Source organism: Tachyglossus aculeatus, chromosome 17 (assembly GCF_015852505.1).
Source record: "Tachyglossus aculeatus isolate mTacAcu1 chromosome 17, mTacAcu1.pri, whole genome shotgun sequence".
Taxonomy (NCBI): Eukaryota; Metazoa; Chordata; class Mammalia; order Monotremata; family Tachyglossidae; genus Tachyglossus; species Tachyglossus aculeatus.
Window position 1 is genome coordinate 8,709,603 of NC_052082.1, and position 13,064 is coordinate 8,722,666.

At 45.6% G+C, this 13,064-nt stretch overlaps 1 protein-coding gene across 1 annotated transcript in view; it reads left to right on the forward strand.

Annotated features, from left to right (window-relative positions):
• The first annotated feature begins 8,231 nt into the window (after window positions 1–8,231).
• GC (GC vitamin D binding protein) overlaps window positions 8,232–13,064 on the forward strand; it is a 41,364-nt gene continuing 36,531 nt past the window's right edge. Inside the window, 2 exon segments of the mRNA XM_038758780.1 lie at window positions 8,232–8,296; window positions 8,298–8,509. Coding sequence (XP_038614708.1) covers window positions 8,232–8,296; window positions 8,298–8,509 — 277 coding nt within the window.

Here is a 13,064-nt window from a genome sequence, read left to right on the forward strand (position 1 = left end):
TTGGCAACATATAGAGACGGTCCCTACCCCACAGCGGGCTCACAGTCTAGGAGGGGGAGACAGGCAACAAAACGAAACATATTCACAAAATAAAATAAATAGAATAAATATGTGCAAGTAAAATAAATTAATAGAGTAATAAATAGGTACAAATATATACACATATATACACATATATACAGGTGCTGTGGGGAGGGGAAGGAGGTAAGGCGGAGGGGGAGGAGGGGGAGAGGAAGGAGGGGGCTTAGTCTGGGAAGGCCTCCTGGAGGAGGTGAGCTCTCAGTAGGGCTTTGAAGCTCCGATCGCTCGTTGATCATATCCGTGAAGTCTTAAATTAAATGGCTGAGGCTGGGATACCAAGTTGTAAAAGTCAACTTGACGGCTCTCCCCCCTGGAAGTCCGCTTTTCACGATTTGGGAGGAGTATAAAATAACGGACTAACGAAGGGATCTTGTGTTCAGTGATCTCCCCGCTGGTTTCCCCAATCCGCATGCAGAGCCTTTCGTGTCTGGAAAGGGCCTTCTCTCCTCATACTTCTTTTGGGATATGAAAGCTGTAGAAATGAGCATCTCCCAGTGGGCTCCGTTAGAACCCAGTTAGAACCCATTTTCTTCTCTCTTCATCCTTCTTGCGGGATATAAAAGCTGTAGAAATGAGCATCTCCCAGTGGGCTCCGTTAGAACCCAGTTGGAACCCATTTTCTTCTTTCCTCATCCTTCTTGCGGGATATAAAAGCTGTAGAAATGAGCATCTCCCAGTGGGCTCCGTTAGAACCCGGTTAGACCCCATTTTCTTCTGATTCCCAGGCCCATGCTTTATTCACTAGGCAACCTTTCTTCACAAATTTCTGGGAGTCCCATCAATTCTACGAACCCTTAGTAGAAGGGGTCGAACTGTGACACAACATGGCACCACCTCCCCCTGCCAGTCAGATGATGGAATCTGACCTCAATCCCTCTTGTTCCCTCCCAGCCCCGTGGGCTAATCCGTGTCCACGATCCTCCCCAGTCTGGGGTCTCCCTTTCCTCGGACCGCTGCCGACCCCGCACGATTTATTGGTGTCATTTTTTAAACCAGAAAGAAAACCCACACAAGGCTTCTGTTTCGTCTCCTCCGCCCGCTCCGGTCCAGGGTCAAAGGTTTCAGGATCAGAGAATCCAGGCTTTCTTGCTTTTCTGCTCCAGGCTGATGAGGTGGGAGACAGACCTCCCACCAACTTGTGCTTCCCAAGTGCTTAGTACAGTGCTCTGCACACAGTAAGCACTCAATAAATATGATTGATTGATTGATTGATTGATTGACCTCAAGCAGTAAGCTCTTAGTGGGCAGGGAACGTGTCTTATATTGTAGTCTCTCAAGCACATTGTACAGTGCTCAATAAAGGCGCTCAATAAATGCGATTGACTGACTGACAGTATGGACCCTCCCAAGATCTGGGGCAAAACTACTTCAGTCTGAACCACTTTCCTAATAATAATAAGCGCTCAATAAATGCAACTGACATGCAATTAGGACAACCTAATCACCTTGTAACCTCCCCAGCGCTTAGAACAGTGCTTTGCACATAGTAAGTGCTTAACAAATACCATCATTATTATTATTATTATTAATTGACTGACTGACAGTATGGACCCTCCCAAGATTTGGGGCAGAACTACTTCAGTTTGAACCACTTTCCTAATAATAATAAGTGCTCAGTAAATGTAGTTGACATGCAATTAGGACAACCTAATCACCTTGTAACCTCCCCAGCGCTTAGAACAGTGCTTTGCACATAGTAAGCGCTTAACAAATACCACCATTATTATTATTATTAATTGACTGACTGACAGTATGGACCCTCCCAAGATCTGGGGCAGAACTACTTCAGTTTGAACCACTTTCCTAATAATAATAAGCGCTCAATAAATGCAATTGATATGCAATTAGGACAACCTAATCACCTTGTAACCTCCCCAGCGCTTAGAACAGTGCTTTGCACATAGTAAGCGCTTAACAAATACCATCATTATTATTATTATTAATTGACTGACTGACAGTATGGACCCTCCCAAGATCTGGGGCAGAACTACTTCAGTTTGAACCACTTTCTTAATAATAATAAGCGCTCAATAAATGCAATTGACATGCAATTAGGACAACCTAATCACCTTGTAACCTCCCCAGCGCTTAGAACAGTGCTTTGCACATAGTAAGCACTTAACAAATACCATCATTATTATTATTATTAATTGACTGACTGGCAGTATGGACCCTCCCAAGATCTGGGGAAGAACTACTTCAGTCTGAACCTCTTTCCTCATAATAATAAACGCTCAATAAATGCAATTGACATGCAATTAGGACAACCTAATCACCTTGTAACCTCCCCAGCGCTTAGAACAGTGCTTTGCACATAGTAAGCGCTTAACAAATACCATCATTATTATTATTATTAATTGACTGACTGACAGTATGGACCCTCCCAAGATCTGGGGCAGAACTACTTCAGTTTGAACCACTTTCTTAATAATAATAAGCGCTCAATAAATGCAATTGACATGCAATTAGGACAACCTAATCACCTTGTAACCTCCCCAGCGCTTAGAACAGTGCTTTGCACATAGTAAGTGCTTAACAAATACCATCATTATTATTATTATTATTAATTGACTGACTGACAGTATGGACCCTCCCAAGATTTGGGGCAGAACTACTTCAGTTTGAACCACTTTCCTAATAATAATAAGTGCTCAGTAAATGTAGTTGACATGCAATTAGGACAACCTAATCACCTTGTAACCTCCCCAGCGCTTAGAACAGTGCTTTGCACATAGTAAGCGCTTAACAAATACCACCATTATTATTATTATTAATTGACTGACTGACAGTATGGACCCTCCCAAGATCTGGGGCAGAACTACTTCAGTTTGAACCACTTTCCTAATAATAATAAGCGCTCAATAAATGCAATTGATATGCAATTAGGACAACCTAATCACCTTGTAACCTCCCCAGCGCTTAGAACAGTGCTTTGCACATAGTAAGCGCTTAACAAATACCATCATTATTATTATTATTAATTGACTGACTGACAGTATGGACCCTCCCAAGATCTGGGGCAGAACTACTTCAGTTTGAACCACTTTCTTAATAATAATAAGCGCTCAATAAATGCAATTGACATGCAATTAGGACAACCTAATCACCTTGTAACCTCCCCAGCGCTTAGAACAGTGCTTTGCACATAGTAAGCGCTTAACAAATATCATCATTATTATTATTATTAATTGACTGACTGGCAGTATGGACCCTCCCAAGATCTGGGGCAGAACTACTTCAGTCTGAACCTCTTTCCTCATAATAATAAACGCTCAATAAATGCAATTGACATGCAATTAGGACAACCTAATCACCTTGTAACCTCCCCAGCGCTTAGAACAGTGCTTTGCACATAGTAAGCGCTTAACAAATACCATCATTATTATTATTATTAATTGACTGACTGACAGTATGGACCCTCCCAAGATCTGGGGCAGAACTACTTCAGTCTGAACCTCTTTCCTCATAATAATAAACGCTCAATAAATGCAATTGACATGCAATTAGGACAACCTAATCACCTTGTAACCTCCCCAGCGCTTAGAACAGTGCTTTGCACATAGTAAGCGCTTAACAAATACCATCATTATTATTATTATTAATTGACTGACTGACAGTATGGACCCTCCCAAGATCTGGGGCAGAACTACTTCAGTTTGAACCACTTTCCTAATAATAATAAGTGCTCAGTAAATGTAGTTGACATGCAATTAGGACAACCTAATCACCTTGTAACCTCCCCAGCGCTTAGAACAGTGCTTTGCACATAGTAAACGCTTAACAAATACCATCATTATTATTATTATTAATAGACTGACTGACAGTATGGACCCTCCCAAGATCTGGGGCCGAACTGCTTCAGTTTGAACCACTTTCCTAATAATAATAATAATAATTGTGGTATTTGTTTAGCACTTACTATATGCCAGGCACTGTACTAAGGTCTGAGGTAGACACAAGCAAATCGGGTTGGACACAGTCCCTATCCCAAGTGGGGCTCACAGTCTTCATCCCCATTTTACAGATGAGATCACTGAGGCACAGAGGAGTGGAGTGACTTGCCCAAGGCCACACAGTAGACAAGTGACAGAGCTGGGTTTAAAACCTCTTGACTCCCAAGCCCGTGGCCCGTGAGCCAATCCGTCATGGAACCGTTCTGAGGGCAAAATTCCACTGAGGCAGAACCTGGTTTTGGATTAGTAAACCCGGCTTCGTGTTTACCCTATTGTGAAAGAAATCATTTGAAATTCGGTCAGTTCGAATCCAAATGTGGAAGATTATATTCGCCAGTTTATTAGGAGTTTAAATCCTATTGCAAACTCCCTGGCTGATTACGCCACCTCCGTGGAAAATCAATCTATCTTAAATAATAATTAATAATAGCGGTATTTGTTAAGACCTTTCTATTTGCGAGGCACTGTACTAGAGAAGCAGCATGGTTTAGTGGCAAAAATACGGGCTTGGGAGTCGCAGGTCATGGGTTCGAATCCCCACTAATCAGCTGTGTGACTTTGGGCAAGTCACTTAACTTCTCTGTGCCTCAGTTGCCTAATCTGTAAAATGGGGATTAAGACTGTGAACCCCACACGGGACAACCTGATGACCTTGTATCTACCCCAGCGCTTAGAACAGTGCTTGGCACATAGTAAGTACATAATCAATCAATCAATCAATCAATCAACCGTATTTAATGAGCGCTTACTGTTGCAGAGCACTGTACTAAGAGCTTGGGAAGTACAAGTTGGCAACTTAACAAATACCATCATTATTATTATCATTATTACATACAAATCACTCATTCATTCAATTGTATTTATTGAGTGCTTACTGTGTGCAGAGCACTGTACTAAGCGCTTGGGAAGTACAAGTTGGCAACATATAGAGATGGTCCCTACCCAACAGTGGGCTCACAGTCTAGAAATTGTCGTGCACAGTCCCTGTCCCACATGGGGCTCCCAGTCTTGGCTCCCATTTTACAGATGAGGTAACTGAGGCCCAGAGGAGTGAAGTGTCTTGTCTGAGGTCACCCAGTAGACAAGGGACGGAGCCAGGATTAGAACCCATGTCCTCTGACTCTCAGACCCAACCTCTGACTCCACCAGGCCACACTGCTTAAGTAATAATAATAATGGTAGCATTTATTAAGCGTTTACTATGTGCAAAGCACTATTCTAAGCGCTGGGGAGGTTACCAGGTGATCAGGTTGTCCCACGGGGGGCTTACAGTCTTAAATGCGGTAGGGAGACTAGCGATCCTCCCTGGAGCCAGCACCTCTTTCTCCTCCCCACCGTATCACGATGCCGGGGGCGGCTCCTGTCTGTTTACTCCCATCTCAGCCCCAGACAGAGAGAGGCCACGGGCAGCTGCCAGCCTTGAGTGGGTATCAGGCTGGCATTCCTAAAGCAAACAAGGGCTGGTTAAACAATCATGGGCTCAGCGCTGGATTCTGGGAAGGCTCCATTTGTTCAGGATAATAATAATAATGGCATTTATTAAATGCTTACTATGTGCAAAGCACTGTTCTAAGCCCTGGGGTAGATACAAGGTGATCAGGTTGTCCCACGGGGGGCTCACAGTCTTAATCCCCATTTGACAGATGAGGTAACTGAGGTCCAGAGAAGTGAAGTGACTTGCCCAAAGTCACACGGCTGACAAGTGGCAGAGGCGGGATTTGAACCCATGACCCCTGACTCCAAAGCCTGTGCTCTTTTCCACTGAGCCACGCTGATTCTCTACCTATCTACCCAGGATATTATCTACCCAGGATAATGCCTGGGTATCACCAGACTTGACTGACAGCCTCAGAAAGGGTTCAACAGGTTATTTCATTCATTCATTCAATCGTATTTATTGAGTGCTTACGGTGTGCAGAGCACTGTACTAAGCTCTTGGGAAGTACAAATCGGCGACAGAGACGGTCCCTACCCAACAACGGGCTCACAGTCTAGAAGGGGGAGACAGATGACAAAACAAGTAGACAGGTGTCAATACCATCAGAATAAGTAGGATTATAGCTATATACACATCATTAATAAAATAGAATAATAAGCACTTAGTACAGTACTCTGTACAAAGTAAACACTTGATATATTTGAACTGAATACGTGTTATATGGCACTCTTAGAGAAGCAGCGTGACTTGGTGGCAAAGAGCTCGGGTCACTTTTAGCTTCTCTGGGCTTCAGTGACCTCATCTGTAAAATGGGTAAGACTATGAGCCCCACGTGGGACAACCTGATGACCTCATATCTCCCCTAGTGCTTAGAACAGTGCTTGGCACATAGTAAGCACTTAACAGATACCATCATTATTATTACTCTAGCGCTTAGAACAGTGCGTGACACATAGTAAGTGCTTAAATGCTATCATTATTAGTATTGTTATTCTAGTGCTTAGAACAGTGCTTAGCACATGGTAAGTGCTTAACAAATACCATTACTATTACAGTGTTTTGCACCCAGTAAGCACTTGATAAATACAATTATTATTTTTTTATTATTATTTAATACAATTACAATTATTTATGTCATCCCCCTGCCTCGTCCAGTAAAACGGTAGCGAGGAGGAAACTAAAGTGCAACTTTGTTCTCAGATAATGACTCGGCTCGTCCCCCAGAGAACTCGAGACCTCAGGGAGCTTTTGGGTAGGGACTACTTGGGCTTCCTGTCCAGACCCCGGGCCTGTGCCCACAGGTGATGAAGTAGATTGAAAGAAATAGTCACGGTACTAACCGACCCTTACCAAGACAGGATTCCCAAGGTCCCACCTCACAAGCCTTCCAAAGTGGGCAGCGGGAAATGGCAAGCATGTTAAGGGAGAGGTTAGAGAGGTTGGAAGGCTTATGGCCCATGAAGAGTTCTTCGGGGGTGGTTGGGGGGACCGAGGGCCATTAGGAAGGGTGTCGCAGCATGGTAGAGTGGATATAAGAACAATAATAATACTAATAATGGCATTTATTAAGCGCTTACTATGTGCAAAGCACTGTTCTAAGCGCTGGGGAGGTTACAAGGTGATCAGGTTGTCCCACGGGGGGCTCACAGTCTTAATCCCCATTTTACAGATGAGGGAACTGAGGCCCAGAGAAGTGAAGTGACTTGACCAAAGTCACACAGCTGACAATTGGCAGAGCCGGTATTTGAACCCATGACCTCCGACTCCAAAGCCCGGGCTCTTTCCCACTGAGCCACGCTGCTTCTCAGATAGATAGATAGATAGATAGATAGATAGATAGGATAGAAGGGAGTCAGAAGGTCACGGGTTCTAATCCTGGCCTCGGTGCCTTGGTGTGGTGTAGTGGATAGATCACAGGCTTGGGAATCAGAAGATTGCGGGTTCCAATCCCGGCTCCGCCACTTGTCTGCTGTGCAGCCTTGGGCAAGTCGCTTCACTTCTCTGGGCCTCGGATACCTCATCTGTAAAAGGGGGATGAAGACTGTAAGCCTCATGCGGAACAGGGACTGTGTCCAACCCGATTTGCTCATATTCACCTCAGCGCTTAGTACAGTACCTGACATGTAGTAAGCACTTAACAAATACCACAATTATTATTATCATTATTATTAGTAGCAGCATCAGTCACTATGTCCATTGTCAGCCCCCTTGAATTGGTGGGGAATTACTGCATTTCAGAGAAGGTTTTGGGTGCATTCCTTTTCCATTCCCTATGGCCCTGAAACCATCCAATCCCAGGGAAGCCAGAATATTTACTGAGCGCTTACTGTGTTCATATACACTGTGAATACACTGTGTTGAATACACTATGTTTGCATACAGGAAGCGAACTAGGGTTGTGCATAAATTCAGGTCCCATTAACTTTGCCAGTTATGGCACCTGAAGAGAAGGGGACAGGGTATAGAAGTAGTTTATCCATGTTCAAGTGAAACAAATCAGACTTCTCTGTGGCTCCATCCCAGATGACGATCCCTCTTGGACTATAAGCTCCTTGTGGTCAGGAATCGTGTCTACCAACTATCGGATCGTACGAGTGCTTAGCGTCATGATCTGCACAGAGAAAGTGCTTAATGGATGCCATTGATTGATGGATGTATCGATTGAGACGATGTGAAGAAGAGCCAACTGCCCCAGCTTGGCGTCGGATTCCCCAAGTTAATGATTGAAACCTCCTCGGGTCTGTGACCGTCCAGCAGGGATGGCCGGTGGGGACTTGGCCTTCCTCGGGGAGATTATTTCACCTGAAATGGACCAAGGGTCCCGACCCTCTCCCTGGTGAGGAGATTAATGATTGACCATCCATTTCTGGTCCTTCTGTAAAAGGGGAGAGCGTGACCGCTGGGGTCCGCTTTTCCCGCAGCCATCGGCAAAGGGTCCAGGTGACGAGGGGGATCACGCGCAGACCCCAAAGCTTTATCATGCGGGGGTTTCCAGTCCTGCTCCTCACTTTGGCGCTAGCCCAGGCTCTCCACAGAGGTAAGAATCTGGATGTTCTCCCTCTTGACTAGACACTTGTTCATTTGTTCATTCAATCATATTCACTGAGCCCTGACTGTGTGCAGAGCACTATACTAAATGCTTGGGAAAGTACAATACAACAATAAACAGTGACATTCCCTGCCCATGGGGAGCTTGCAGTCTAGAGGGGGGAAGACAGACATTAATAGACTCTCCAGATGAGTGCTCCCCTCTCACACACCTAGGAGAAAGCAAAGGGTAAAACCCCAACTTTAAAATGAACTCAGCAGGCAATGGGTTGCACGGACATAGTAGGTGACAATAATAATAATAATGATGATATTTGTTAGGCACTTACTGTGTGCCAAGCACCGTTCTGAGATCTGATCATTCCTGGTACTGTCTGGAACCAAAAGGTCAGCGGGCAACTCTGACCCGGGCACGATTCTGAATCATTCTCGTGTCATGTTGAAGACAGGTGAGTCCCATATGCATATCTCTCCGCTGTTCAGATTAGTGAAGGGCCTCAGACCCAGGGCCAGAAAGAAGTTGGGCGGGTCTTTAAAGAAATCAGCCCTTGTGTTAGACTGAATAACGAGGAGAGATGACTTAGGGAGGTATTCTGAGGATCTCTGTCCCCAGGTGCATCGTCAGGACATAGTGAGGATGGAAAGGGGACCGATGAACAGTTTTTGGACTGATAGATCTATTGACCCTATCTGTAAGTCTGCTAAAATGCAAATATACCTGCCCAGCCCCTAAGAATCAGTGTCTTTACCTACTGCGCTCTGGGCATTCATCAGGACCAAGGGTTGGGAGACATTTTTTTTCTTAATCGTGACTTGGATTGGAAAGGTAAAGCATCCTCACCTCTCAGCAGTGGTAGAGACATTTGCCTTCATTGAAAGCCTGGGTGAGGGGAAGGAGGAAGAGAAGGAGACTGTATAAACTGGAGTATTTTAGATTCAAGTATTTCTCATTTACCAGTTCACCTTTTAATCATATATGACAGCTTGTAACAAGCAATTCAGTCTCCTCAGGGCAGCTAGGCTGGGCCTCATTCTTCACCTGCCTAGCACCAAAAAAACACTCTGCTCTTTGCGGGGCCAAGTGAATAGTGCTGCTTCTGAGTTCCCCGTGGCTCCTCTCTCATCGATGGGTAAGGCCCCGATCGAAGGGCTCCAGGAGCTCTGCTCTGACAGATCCCAACGGGAAGCAGGAAAGGTAGAAGTCCGCTCTGTTGGAAGCCCCGACTCCTGCTTTAAAATGGCAAAGAGTCATTGGCAGTGGAATCACCTGAAATAGGGACGTGATCTCCAGTTAACACTGCCTCTTTTGTGGCCACTGTGGTTCTGTCCTGTGACAGATTCACTTGATAGCATCAGGAGTCCTGAAAGCGGCAAATCACTGGTGGTTTTGACACCTGTCTAAATGTTTTGTTTTGTTATCTGTCTCCCCCTTCTAGACTGTGAGCTCGTTGTTGGGTAGGGACCGTCTCTATATGTTGCTGACTTGAACTTCCCAAGCGCTTAGTACAGTGCTCTGTACATAGTAAGCGCTCAATAAATGCGATTGAATGAATGAATGAATTAATTAATCATCACCTGTTGGGATTGCTGGAGGGAAGACAGGGGCTGTGTTTTGTTCCAGGAGACAGTGATCGGGGCAGGGCAAATCTGATCTAGAGAGAGCGGGGAAGCTCGGGAATTTGACCCCAAACAGAAATGCCACTTCCCCTCCTGGAGGTTGGGGAGACAAAGATGTGAGAAATCCCCCCGCAATAATGGGATGATGCTTCCAGCATCATGGGATTGAGCTTCCAGTTGCATTTTTGGGGGGGGAGGGTGGTATGGTATTTGTTAGGTGCTTATTATGTGCCGGGCATTGTACTAAGCATTGGCATGAATACAAGTTAATCAGGTTGGACACAGTCAATGTCCCACATGGCACTCAAAGTCTTAATCCCGCTACTGACTGCTCCTTCATTATTGGTCCAGTGGGAGCTGTGGCCAAAATAGGCAAGGAGGACATTATCTGGGAAGGGATAGCCAACCCAGCGAACTTTGACCATGGCAGTGTGTAAACTTTATGGCCTGTCTACAGCTGGAGGAACCAGGATAGGTCTGGTGCAGCGCTTAGAACAGTGCTTTGCACATAGTAAGTGCTTAATAAATGCCATCATTATTATTATTATTATTACTAACTTTGTTGTTCTTGCCTAAGGGCTTAGTACAGAGCTCGGCACAGTGTAAGTATCCAATAACCACCGCTGATCGATGGATCGATCTGGTGTCCACAATTTTGGAAGGATAGGAGGTGGAAAAGAACAACAAAAATGTTCCTGGGGGCAAAGTAGCTTCTGTGTGGGGATAGAGAAGCAGCGTGACCTAGTGGCTAGAGCCCGGGCCTGGGAATTAGAAGGACCTGGGTTCTAATCCTGGCTCCACCACCTGTCTGCTACGGGACCTTGGGAAAGTCACTTCGCTTCTCTGGGCCTCAGTTCCCTCATCTGTAAAATGGGGATTAAAACTGTGAGACTCAAAGGCAGGCAAGGACTGCGTCTGACCTTGTATCTACCCCAGTGCTTAGTACACTGCCTGACACGCTGCAAATGCTTAACAAATGCCATAATCATAAAAAAAATTCCTCAGAATTAGGGTTTTTCTGTTTGGAAGGTGGGAGGTGATGAGGGGAGATGAGGGGCAGGGTTAAATCCCCAAAACCATGAAGGGTGTGGGCAGGGGGAACGTGAGATCAGACAAGCCCCTTAGACTGTAAGCCCAGTGTGGGCAGGGATCGTCTCTCTATTGCTGAATTGTACTTTCCAAGTGCTTAGTACAGTGCTCTGCACACAGTAAGTGCTCCATAAATACGACTGAATGAATGAATGAACAAGCCTCCAGCACAAGGAGTCGCCCATTGGAGCCGGAGGGCGATGGTCCCCAAACCAACAGAGGAAACCTTCCCTCACCCAGAGGGAGGCAAACATGGCACCTACTACTACAGGAGTGCTGCCAGACAGTCAGTCAGTTATTCAATCGTATTTATTGAGCACTTACCGTGTGCAGAGCACTGTACTAAGCGCTTGGGAGAGTACAGTATAACAATATACCGGACACATTCCCTGCCTGTAATGAGCTTGCAGTCTAGAGGGGGAGACAAACATTAATATAAATAAATAAAATTACAGTTAAGTACATTAAGTGCTGTGGGGCTGAGAGGGGGGATAATAATAATAATAATAATGATGGTATTTGTTAAGCACTTACAATGTGCCAAGCCTAAGTGCTGGGCACTGTTCTAAGTGCTGGACACTGTAGAATAAAGGCAGTGAGGGTGACGCAGATGGGAGAGGGAGAAGAGGAAACGAGGGCTTCGTTAGGGAAGGCCTATTGGAGGAGATATGCCTTCGTAAGGCTTTGAAGGAGGGAAGAGTAATTGTCTGATGCATGTGAAGAGGGATATGAAGAGGCCATGCCAGGATGCCCTGCCCTGGGGGGAGAAGGAACAGGAAGGGTATAGGGTGGGTATGCAAGTACCACGGCCCCAGAACACTAGAGAAATGACGAGGGACCCTCAGAGACCGTTCAGTTCTGCCACCTGCCTCCATCGGGTCAAATACCTCCTCCTGGTCCTCAAAGGCTCAAACGATGCCAACAAACCCCCCAACAGAAGTCACGATGGTGCATTTTTTGGCCGGAGCACAGGGCTGGGAGTCAAAAGGTCATGAGTTCCAATCTCAGCTCTGCCACTTATCTACTCTGTGACCTTGGGTAAGCCACTTAACTTCTCTGTGCCTCAGTTACCTCATCTGTAAAATGGAGACTAAGACTGTGAGCCCCATGTGGGACAACCTGATTTACCTTGTATCTACCCTAGTGCTTAGAACAGTGCTCGGCATGTAGTAAGCGCTTAATAAATACCAAAATTATCATTATTTGTTAAGTGCTTACTGTGTACCAGGCACCGTACTAAGCGCTGGGGCTGATATCACCTCACCCCCTCCTACCTCCCCTCCCTTCTGTCCTTCTCCAGCCCAGCCCGCACCCTCCACTCCTCTGCCATGGCTAACCTCCTCACTGGGCCTTGTTCTTGCCCATCCCACCATCAACCCCTGGCCCACGTCCTCCTCCTGGCCTGGAATGGCCTCCCTCCACACATCCACCAAGCTAGCTCTCTTCCTCTCTTCAAAGCCCTACTGAGAGCTCACCTCCTCCAAGAGGCCTTCCCAGACTGAGCCCCCTTTTTCCTCTCCTCCTCCCCATCCCCCCTGCCCTACCTCCTTCCCCTCCCCACAGCACCTGGATATGTTTGTACAGATTTATTACTCTATTTATTTTACTTGTACATATTGACTAGTCTATTTATTTTGTTAATGATGTGCATTTAGCTTTAATTCTATTTCTTCTGACGACTTGACACCTGTCCATGTATTTTGTTTTGTTGTCTGTCTCCCCCTTCTAGACTGTGAGCCCATTGTTGAGTAGGGACCGTCTTTATATGTCGCCAGTTTGTACTTTCCAAGTGCTTAGTACAGTGCTCTGCACACAGTAAGTGCTCAATAAATACGATT